The sequence below is a fragment of the Branchiostoma lanceolatum genome, chromosome 3 (assembly GCF_035083965.1).
Source record: "Branchiostoma lanceolatum isolate klBraLanc5 chromosome 3, klBraLanc5.hap2, whole genome shotgun sequence".
Lineage (NCBI taxonomy): Eukaryota > Metazoa > Chordata > Leptocardii > Amphioxiformes > Branchiostomatidae > Branchiostoma > Branchiostoma lanceolatum.
In genome coordinates, this window is record NC_089724.1 from 33,146,121 (window position 1) to 33,158,142 (window position 12,022).

Genomic DNA, 12,022 nt, shown 5'->3' on the forward strand with positions numbered 1-12,022 from the left:
AGCATTATTGGTATATATCGATACCTCTCTCTTTTTCAGCTATATATGTCACATGTTTGAGAGTCCTATTTTGAAAGGCAGCAGATTTAGAAACTTTCCTTGCTAATTATGCAAATAAGCTCCTGATTTGCATAATGAATATTCAATTATGTAAATCATTAATCGAGCTATCTACATACCATAAATCAATGATCCGTTGACCATAAGTCTAGTTATTCATGTCCAAAGGTTAAAACAAATAAATTAAAAACACCCAAAGTAGCTCTAAACAAGCCGCTAGAGGGCCCAAACGTGCACAACTTACTTCATGTGGCATGGACTATCTACCACACAAAAATCATGACCGTAGCACTTGCAGAAAATTCGACCTCAAACTTTGAAGCTACACTGTAGTACCCAAAGTACCCGCTAGGTGGCCCATCATCGAACTTGACCTTCCCCTTTAATAAATCTACCTATTCACTAATTATCATGCACAACCATTAACAGCTTCTCGAGTTATCCTGTCAACAAACAAATACGCATACATAAACAGCCCACTGCAGTACCGCAGGAAAATGCCAGGTGACCCATTTTTGAACTTGAGCTTCGTTTTTACAATCTCTACGTCCCCACCAAAAATCATGCAGATCCATCATCAATACGTCGAGTTATGTTGTCTACATACAAACACACTAACAAAAAAAGTCTACTAGAGCACCTTAGGAAAACGCCAGGTTAACCATTTTCAAGCTTGACCTTCGTTTCTACAACCGCCACTTACCTACCAAAAATCAGCAAGATCCGTCAAAGTTCTCTTGACTTATGATCTCGACATACATACGGATCCACTTTACAGCTGGCGTAACCGGTAACATAACCTTACCGCGAATGCATACATTCCCGGCGAAGGTAACAAGCTTAATGGGCAAAAATAACTGAACAAACGTAATATGTTGTAGATGGTCAATAGATGGCTAGTAGAGTGACTTTAGTCGCTCTTTAAATATGTTAAGGTTCGGCGCTTGTTTCACATTCAGTTTGAGTGCGTTGTAGGTTACTACTGCCCTATATGCGAATGTACGTTGACCTGTTTTTGATGTGTAGTTGGGTCTGTGGAGTAGGTGTGATTGTCTAGTGTGGTAATTGTGGATTTGGTTATTATAATTGAATGCGTTGAGTAAATAGCTGGGGGCTAGCCCATTGAGACATTTATACACCATAATGAAGACATGGCGCGTTCTTCGGTGTTGTAGTTGACTCCACCCAAGACCACGGTGCAGTTCCCCAACATTCGATCTGGACTCACGTCTGAGGATGATCCTCGCAGCCCGGTTCTGTAGAACCTGGAGTTGCTGCTTGGTGGCTGCACAGCAGTTGTCCCAAATGACATCACAGTACTCAAGTAATGGTAGAGCAAATGTTTTGTACAACATATTGGCCACATTTGTACACAGATAAGGCTGCAGTCGTCTTAGCAGACCAAGGCGCTGCACCATCTTACTACACACCACATCCAGGTGGTTATTATAGCTTAGATTCGAATCAAGAATGACTCCCAGATATTTATAGGAAGTGACCCTCTCCAAGGCATTATCCTCAATTCTGATGGTCAAATCTGGAGAAGCTTTTGTCTTCATACTGGATCCCATTAACATACATTTTGACTTTGTTGTATTAAGCGTTAGTCGATTTGTTTTGAACCAGAAAGCTATCTGATTAAGCTCTGAATTCAAGGTACTTTCTATGTATCTGGGGTCATTACTTGTACAGAAAATAGCCGTGTCATCGGCAAACAAAGTTACTTTGCTGTTTGTGATTGCTTCAGGTAAGTCATTGATAAATAAGTTAAAAAGTAGAGGCCCCAAGATAGAACCTTGGGGCACCCCAATGTTGATAGGTATGGGGTCGGAAATACACCCATTCAGTGAGACTCTCTGCTATAATCATAGCACAAACGTACACTAGCTCGAATAAACACATAAGCCTAAGTAAGTACGCATGTATGATTAAGAATCGAAGTCCCACTACAAAAGTTATTTTCTGTAGTTTTTCCAGTATAGAAATGACAAAACAGGGTCATAGGCGTAGTGACACTATTTCAGCATAGTGACAAACTGATTCTTAGATTTAAAAAGATCTTAAAGCGGCACGTGTCTAAGAACGCACTCCGGTTTCGTATTATGAAAGCAACTGAGACAGTGATGTGATTATCAACACCATTACGGTAGAACAGGCTTCGCAGTTAGTTCGAATGCGTTCCACTATTTGAAACTGTAGAACCGCCAAGGACCTTATTTCGTTTAACTCCAAAAAGAAATGACAGGGTAGTTTCCTGCTATTCGTGAACAGCGTTACCACTTGGAGGTGACAGCGTCCCTAGTGGGCAATTGTTGTGAATTGAATGCACCTTTTGTGTGTCCAGTCTTAAAGTGTATGTGCTTGTTTACATGTAAGTCAATGCACCAGTCCATAGTTGTGAATTAAATGCACCTTTTGTGTGTTCAGTCTTGAAGTGTTTGTTCTTGTGTACATGGAAGTCCTCCCACCTGTCCATAGGTTTGCACATGCACATTATCCGTTTGTACATGTCGGTATGTGTGAGTGTGTCTTAAAGAGTGTGTGTGTGTGTGTGTGTGTGTGTGTGTGTGTGTGTGAAATGTTTGTTATTGTTTGTGTTTGTTTCAAACTTTGTGAAAATGTATATGCACCAGTCCATAGTTGCGAATTAAATATTAATGCACCTTTTGTGTCCAGTCTTGAAGTGTTTGTTCTTGTGTGTATGTAAGTCCTCCCACCTGTCCATAGGTTTGCACGTGCACATTATCTGTTTGTATGTGTTGGTGTGTGTGAGTGTGTGTTAAAGAGCGTGTGTGTGTGTGTGAGATGTGCGTGTGTTATTGTTTGTATTTGTTTGTGCATGCATGTGTGTGTGTGTGTGTTTGTGAAAATGTATATGCACCAGTCCATTGTTGTGAATTAAGTGCACCTTTTGTGTCAAGTCTTGAAGTGTATGTTCTTGTTTAAATGTAAGTCTATGCACCAGTCCATAGTTGTGAATTAAGTGCACCTTTTGTGTCAAGTCCTGAAGTGTATGTTCTTGTTTAAATGTAAGTCTATGCACCAGTCCATAGTTGTGAATTAAGTGCACCTTTTGTGTCAAGTCTTGAAGTGTATGTTCTTGTTTAAATGTAAGTCTATGCACCAGTCCATAGTTGTGAATTAAGTGCACCTTTTGTGTCAAGTCTTGAAGTGTATGTTCTTGTTTACATGTAAGTCTATGCACCAGTCCATAGTTGTGAATTAAGTGCACCTTTTGTGTCAAGTCTTGAAGTGTATGTTCTTGTTTACATGTAAGTCTATGCACCAGTCCATAGTTGTGAATTAAATGCACCTTTTGTGTGTCCATGCAGTCTTGAAGTGTCTGTTCTTGTTTACATGTAAGTCTGTGCACCAGTCCATAGTTGTGAATTAAGTGCACCTTTTGTGTGTCCAGTCTTGAAGTAAATGTTCTTGTTTACATGTAAGTCTGTGCACCAGTCCATAGTTGTGAATTAAGTGCACCTTTTGTGTGTCCAGTCTTGAAGTAAATGTTCTTGTTTACATGTAAGTCTGTGCACCAGTCCATAGTTGTGAATTAAATGCACATTTTGTGTGTCCAGTCTTGAAGCGTTTGTTGTTGTTTACACTGTAAGTCTATGCACCAGTCCATAGCCCCCCCCCCCCAAATAAAAACTGGAACAAAATCGCTGCAGGAAAGATGGCAACGGAGGCTAGTGTTTGGCGTTCTATACTCTGTACTGATTCTGCTCTTTCTCCCTAAAGACAGAGAGGTGTTTGGCGTTCTATACTCTGTACTGTTTCTGATATTTCTCCCTGAAGACAGAGAGGTGTTTGGCGTTCTGTACTCTGTACTGATTCTGATATTTTCCCCTGAAGAGAGAGGTGTTTGGCGTTCTATACTCTGTACTGATTCTGCTCTTTCTCCCTGAAGACAGAGAGGTGTTTGGCGTTCTGTACTCTGTACTGATTCTGGTATTTCCCCCTGAAGACAGAGAGGTGTTTGGCGTTCTGTACTCTGTACTGATTCTGATATTTCCCCCTGAAGACAGAGAGGTGTTTGGCGTTCTGTACTCTGTACTGATTCTGATATTTCTCCCTGAAGACAGAGAGGTGTTTGGCGTTCTATACTCTGTACTGATTCTGATATTTCCCCCTGAAGACAGAGAGGTGTTTGGCGTTCCATACTCTATTGATTCTGATATTTCTCCCCTGAAGACAGAGAGGTGTGTAGCGTTCTATACTCTGTACTGATTCTGCTCTTTCCCCCCGAAGACAGAGAGGTGTTTTGGCGTTCCATACTCTGCACTGATTCTGATATTTCCCCCCGAAGACAGAGAGGTGTTTTGGCGTTCCATACTCTGCACTGATTCTGATATTTCCCCCTGAAGACAGAGAGGTGTTTGGCGTTCCATACTCTGTACTGATTCTGATATTTCCTCCTGAAGACAGAGAGGTGTTTGGTGTTGTATACTCTGTACTGATTCTGATATTTCTCCCTGAAGACAGAGAGGTGTGTGGCGTTCCATACTCTGTACTGATTCTGGTATTTCCCCCTGAAGACAGAGAGGTGTGTGGCGTTCCATACTCTGTACTGATTCTGCTCTTTCCCCCCGAAGACAGAGAGGTGTTTTGGCGTTCCATACTCTGCAATGATTCTGATATTTCCCCCTGAAGACAGAGAGGTGTTTGGCGTTCCATACTCTGTACTGATTCTGATATTTCCTCCTGAAGACAGAGAGGTGTTTGGTGTTGTATACTCTGTACTGATTCTGATATTTCTCCCTGAAGACAGAGAGGTGTGTGGCGTTCCATACTCTGTACTGATTCTGGTATTTCCCCCTGAAGACAGAGAGGTGTGTGGCGTTCCATACTCTGTACTGATTCTGCTCTTTCTCCCCGAAGACAGAGAGGTGTTCGATGTTCCATACTCTGTACTGATTCTGATATTTCCCCCCGATGACAGAGAGGTGTGTGGCGTTCCATACTCTGTACTGATTCTGCTCTTTCTCCCCGAAGACAGAGAGGTGTTCGATGTTCCATACTCTGCACTGATTCTGATATTTCCCCCCGATGACAGAGAGGTGTTTGGCGTTCCATACTCTGTACTGATTCTGCTCTTTCTCCCCGAAGACAGAGAGGTGTTCGATGTTCCATACTCTGTACTGATTCTGATATTTCCCCCCGATGACAGAGAGGTGTTTGGCGTTCCATACTCTGTACTGATTCTGCTCTTTCTCCCCGAAGACAGAGAGGTGTTCGATGTTCCATACTCTGTACTGATTCTGATATTTCCCCCCGATGACAGAGAGGTGTTTGGCGTTCCATACTCTGTACTGATTCTGGTATTTCCCCCTGAAGACAGAGAGGTGTTTGGCGTTCCATACTCTGTACTGATTCTGGTATTTCCCCCTGAAGACAGAGAGGTGTTTGGCGTTCCATACTCTGTACTGATTCTGCTCTTTCTCCCCGAAGACAGAGAGGTGTTCGATGTTCCATACTCTGTACTGATTCTGGCATTTCCCCCTGAAGACAGAGAGGTGTGTGGCGTTCTGTACTCTGTACTGATTCTGATATTTCCCCCCGAAGACAGAGAGGTGTGTGGCGTTCCATACTCTGTACTGATTCTGATATTTCCCCCTGAAGGCAGAGAGGTGTTTGGCGTTCCATACTCTGTACTGATTCTGGTATTTCCCCCTGAAGACAGAGAGGTGTGTGGCGTTCCATACTCTGTACTGATTCTGCTCTTTCTCCCCAAAGACAGAGAGGTGTTCGATGTTCCATACTCTGTACTGAATCTGCTTTTTCTCCCTGAAGACAGAGGTTTTTGGTGTTCCATACTACTAGTATGTACTGATTCTGCGCTTTCTCCCTGAAGACAGGTTTTTGGCATTCTATACTAGTATGTGCTGATTCTGCTCTTTCCCCCAGAAGACAGAGAGGTGTTTGCCGTTCCATACTCTGTACTGATTCTGCTCTTTCCCCCTGAAGACACAGCGGTGTTTGGCGTTCTATACTCTGTACTGATTCTGCTCTTTCCCCCTATAGACGGAGAGGTGTTTGGCTTTTTATACTCTACTGATTCTGTTCTTTCTCCCTGAAGACAGAGAGGTGTTTGGTGTTCTATACTCTGTATTGATTCTGATATTTCTCCCTGAAGACAGAGAGGTGTTTGGCGTTCTATACTCTGTACTGATTCTAGATTTGCTCTTTCCCCCTGAAGACAGAGAGGTGTTTGGCTGTCAGTACTCTGTACAGATGCAACTCCTTTTCCCCTGAAGATAGTGATGTTTGGATGTTGTACATAACTGTTTTTCCCCAGAAGACAGAGATACACCTGATGTGTATTCGTATACATGTATAGGATATTATGTCTGTTTGTGTGTGTGTGTGTGTGTGTGTTTGTTTGTGTGTTTTTATATTCCTTCTGCTCTACTCTTCACCATAGGGTGTGTAGCATACGGGTTCCTCCCATCCCCTAAAGCCTCTCACGTTCTGGCTCCTCGTTGCCAACCCCTGGTCAACGGTTTCAGCTGGCCGGCCAAACGACGTGAGGGGGTGGTGTTGACACCTTGCAGTGCCAAGCAGTACTTCCAGTGACAAGCAGAGGTTGGAGGGAGAATTGCTACCTTCTTCTGATTGGTATATTTGGCAATCAAAGGGTGTACCATTCAGAAAAAAGGTAACATTTTCTCCCTACAACGTCTACTTGAAGAGCGAAGAGGTCATCATCACTCATCATCATTTTAAGTACAAATCCAGTCCAATTCAGTCTTTTTATGAAATTGAGATGTTGGCTGCTGTTCCCTAAATACACTTTAGCAGGACACTTATGTGAAGCTTCAGGTCTAAATGCAATGAGGTACAATGTAGGCAAGAAGCAGACAGTTCTATTTGACATCTAGCTCATCATAATACATGTGACTGCAAAGCTGATGAATGTGTATGATAACTCTGTCACAAGTTATATACTGTATCTGATGTCTATGTGATATACCAATTCACCTTATCTGGGCCATCCAAACCTTTTCAGCCAGCCAAGTAGATAGGAATGTCCAGAAGGTTTGAATGCTGTTTGTATTGTTCCACAAAACATGCTGAACACAAACATAGGCAAACTGCTGAATACTGATGCACAAAAGGAAGGGATATTGGTTGTTATTGAAAAATGTATAAATAAAAAGTACTCAATAAAACTTCACATCCTCTGTTACGCCTGTGCCCGACTTTCCTTTAGTAAACGTTTGATCTGTTTACCAGCAATAGCCTTGAAATTCAAAGTTATGTATAATTATGAAGTTTGCATTTGATATACAGATAAGGCATGTGTTAGATAGGACACCTAAAATTGTCTCTGCTTAAGTGCATTCTTTTTAATTTGGTCCTTCACACTTTTCACTTAGTTTTTCAATCATGATATATTTATGATAGATGTATGTAATATCTTGGGTCAGAGTAAAAGTTAGGTCTGTTAACAGGTAACGCACATCTAAAGTAGAAGTATCAGAGTGACATAACGGTTCTGGGAGACACCTTAAATGTACTAGCGTGTCTCCCTGAACTCTGATACCGCCCTACTATTTTTGATTCAGAAAGTGAGCTATGTAATTAGGGTAGTCCACCTGGAGAATTGATTTTGAGTCGGGAAACACGTAGAATTGAATGACAATCACAAGTTTAACTTAAGACATCCTGCACAAAATAATTTGGTGCCTTGTGACAAGACGGCATGCAACAGGTAATTTGATATTATTAGTGAACTTCGAGGCTCTAGCAATATTTGGGTAACTTGTAAGGTCCTGAAACCATACAGGTGATGGTTCGACCGCCATGGCAATCGATTAGATAAATCCTCTGCAGTAATCTTTGCAGACCAGGTAAAAACGTGTGAGCAGACACCTGTGCAGCATTGCAATGTGAACCAGTCAGAATTGCCTTGAAGAAGGTGACAGATGGTCACCGAAACGTCGATGGAATAAATCTATTGGTTGTGTAAAAAAAAGAGTCTTTTTATTCCGTTACTTACCAGCCTAATGAAACTATTCATGGATGTGAGCAGATACAGGTAACACATTCTGTGTGATGCTTCAGGCCAAGGCAATACATCTCGTGAGTAGTTATTGGTTTTCATAAAGTTTCGGGACAAATCATTTTTGGTTCAACTCTGGGACCAAGTTTGCATGCAGAGTAAGTAAACTGTGACTGTGCAATAGATGGGTATGTAAGTATTTGATTTCGGACTAAACAAGCAGTGAGAAGTTAAGATAAGTTTTTAAGCCACTTTAAAAATTCGCATTCTGTGTTGAGGAACATTAGATATTATCATAAACATTAAAATCACACTCATATATCCAATGAACGGAGACTGGTGTCATATGCCTAACTAGTCTGTTGTCCGTGCGCTCCAATGGCCAATACACATCCCAGTTTTGAAGGTGTCGTAAAGGTGTGAAGTGAACAAGGTGTTAATGAGGCCCCCCATAGAGTTAATCCTCGCACGACCGTGTTTTAGGGCCCGACCATATTCTAATTGTCGACCGTGTTTTAACTGAAGACCGTATTTTAACTCAAGACCGTACTTTAACTGTCGACTGTATTTTAACTAAAGACCGTACTTTAACTAAAGACCGCATTTTAACTCAATACCGTATTTCAACTCAAGACCGTATTTTAACTCAAGACCGTATTTTAATTAAAGACCGTGTTTTAACTAAAGACCGTGTTTTAACTAACTGACGACCGTGTTTTATCTGACGACCGTGTTTTAACTGACGACCGTGTTTTAACTGACGACCGTGTCGATACGGACGCGAGCGTTAAAACACGTGCAATATTCCGACGATTACATGTCTTGTCGTCGACCTGATAAATATTATCTTAGGCCGTCAACTTCACTTAATCCCTTTCATGACCCTCCTCCTGTCTTTGATGATCGATTAGATACACTCAAGATTTTTCGATATCACCACAAAAGGTCTTGAAAGTCGTATTTAAACGGCTTTAATAGTCATTTTTGCTGTGAGGTGCGCATAACCGTCCACTTCCCAGCCTTACCTAATTTTATTTGACTGCATATAAGTGTGTAGCCTGGGTGTCATCTTATTTCTACCGGGGGCTCCTACAATCGCAACCATAAAGGGTAGCGAGTGTAGGAGCCCGCGGTAGAAATAGGTTGGCACCCAGGTTAATAAGTGTGGGGCGCATGTACATTGTTTAAAAAGACACCGTGTCTGGAATCCGGGCACACCGAATCTCCTCAGGCTTCCGAAACATTGAATTTCTCTTATTCGAGGATTTAACTACTGTCGGTCCAATTATAAATTGCCTCGCATGGTTATGTTAACCATTGAAGGCAAACCGCAATTTCTTGGTCTTGTCTATGATCAGTGGTTCCGGGGTGGGAGAACAGCGCAGAGACCAAGTACGTTTTTTTGCTAAAAACCATATTGTGGTCGTTGATCAATGTGTTTAGGTTGTCAAGAGTGCGTTAAAAAAACATGGCTGACGTACTAAACGGGTCTATGCAATTTCCATGTCGTTCAAGGACTTCCACTGGTTGGTCATGAACGTCTTGGAGCGCTCCGATCCATTTACAATGTTGTGAATTCGGGTGATGTCGGGTCAAAGTTTTATTCCTTGTGCTCTTCCTAGGATGCAATCTGGTATAATATCTATTTCCTTACTAAGAAAAAAATTGTTGTATGTTTTCGACAAAAAATCTCATCTCAGCTCAGTATTGCATATCTAATTTTTCAGGGTATCAGGTTCTATCTGAAATTGCCAGGAATAGATTGGCAGAGACGGATAGGCACAGACAAGATCGGAGCAGAATTTGGCCTCGTCGTTAAAAATATTTTCGACTTTAACATAGGTGAGTTCTTGATATGCCTTGTCACTGTCATATTTCATATTTAATGTCATAATTACTAATCAATGCTGCACATATAGAGTATTTGATAATACTTTATCAGTACTGTTGTTTCTTTATATTTTGATCTATATCACAATAACTCTTAGTTATTCCAATGACATTATAAAATCAAACTGTTGTCTTCCTGTACTGAGTAATTGGTGGATACATTTAATAATGGTGATATCAATAAACCTGTTTGGTTTAGTTTCTAGCAACCACTTTTGCCCTTATCACTGAACCGATGTAAAAATGGGCAATTTTATGACAGCCTTGCTTTCTATTAAGAACTACCCAACATATGCTTCCAGACTTAATCTAAATCATTGCAAAACTATAAAAATGACAATATGGAGATTTTTGCTGTTCCCTTTTACGTAGGGCAAACAAAAGGCCATGTGCAGATAGACGTGGACGACCGGATCTATGCAAGAGGTTTGCTCGGCGTTATTGGGGCAAAGTTTGATTTCGTCGACGCTGGAATCTGCTTCAAAGGTGGCATCCGTTACGATATCAATATCCTGCAGGCAAGTCTGCATCATTTATTTGTTCATTAACTTTTCAAACAGCTGGGTTGACCCATCCAATTCTGTCGAGTTGCTTTTCGAGGGGCCCAGTTAACGAGAAAGCAACAAGAACATATTACATTTTTTGGTTGAAGTATGGTATGCCCCCCCCCCCAAATCAGATAATGAAAGCAAGCAATGGCCTAGCTATTAAAACGAACTTCAGCGTTATTTTAGCAAATGTATATGTCACAGTAGAGATGGCGATTCAGGACAATCGGCGATTGTTCTAGGACAGATCGCGATCGCCGTTTGTCCTAGGACAGACTGCGATCGCGATCTGTCCTAGGACAATTGCCGATTCTTTTTTTTATTTTTTGTTTTTTTTTATTTTTTTATTCGAACATACATAAATATTAACATACCAACATATTTACATTACACATTTACAACTCAACAAATAAACACAGTTACATATTGTTGCAGGGGCCATTCCCATTGGCTTTTTTGCACAAGGGTGTGCTCCCTAGTTACATATATCTACAGGGGTCATTCCCACTGGCTTTTTTGGCTAGGGTGTGCTCCCTAGGACTTTTTTGACAGGGGTGTTTCATCCCCCCTGGATTTTCTGTGCTTGGGTTTCTTCCCTAGGACTTTTGTGCAGAGATGTCATCCCTGGGTTTCTGTGCATGGTTTTCCTTCCCTGTGTTTTGAATATAAGACTTACCAATTGTTTATTACAAGTTTATTGTTTATTACAAGTTTTACAAAAAATTTGCAAAACACATTTATATATGAAACATATCTACATGTAAAACATTACACGCTTCACACACTCAAATAAATCATTATAACCGCTATACAGGCACAAAAGAATATAAAACAAAAGCTACATTGACACCATATCAAACAATTACATCAGATAGAAAAAAATGATGTGAGAACAGGCGTATATGTAGACAGACAACAGAAACATATTCAATTATTCATGCATCAGAACAAATACACAAATACTATAAATCACAACAACAACAAAAACAAGCATCAGGGAAACACACAAAAAACAAACGTTACAAATTTACCAATACACAAAATCAGGCAACAATACTTACTGTAACAACACCAGCCATACAAAACAAAGAGATTACAACATTCTCATATAGACAACGCCAGGTTTACAAAAACATCATACACATACAAGAGCACAATTATAACATTCTTGGGTACGATAAACAACTTACACCAGATCTACATAGAAAAAAACATCAGTTGGTTGACATTGCCACAAATAACACTCACACTGTTGTAGTCAGTAACAGACTCAATCGCCAATTATACTAGTAGAGATTGCAATCGCAATCTGTCCTAGGACAAACGGCGATCCAAACTTAATGATGCTAAGATATTATGGAAACAGCAATATTTTTGCATTTTATTGAGTATTTACAAACTCTGATCAAAACTCAATTGATGCTAAGGTAATATAAAGGAAACAGCAATATACAGCAAAAATGTTTGATCACCCTCTAATCTTTATTGTCCGGACAAAGTTGTGAAATCATTCAGT

General features: G+C 40.7%; 1 protein-coding gene across 1 annotated transcript in view; it reads left to right on the plus strand.

Annotated features, from left to right (window-relative positions):
• Nucleotides 1–10,598, plus strand: part of LOC136431489 (uncharacterized) — a 48,939-nt gene extending 38,341 nt beyond the window's left edge. The window contains exons 17-18 of the mRNA XM_066422880.1: nt 9,796–9,910; nt 10,331–10,598. Of these exons, the coding sequence (XP_066278977.1) occupies nt 9,796–9,910; nt 10,331–10,506 (291 nt within the window). The 3' untranslated portion in view covers nt 10,507–10,598. The remainder of the gene's footprint in view (nt 1–9,795; nt 9,911–10,330) is intronic.
• Nucleotides 10,599–12,022: the final 1,424 nt, after the last annotated feature.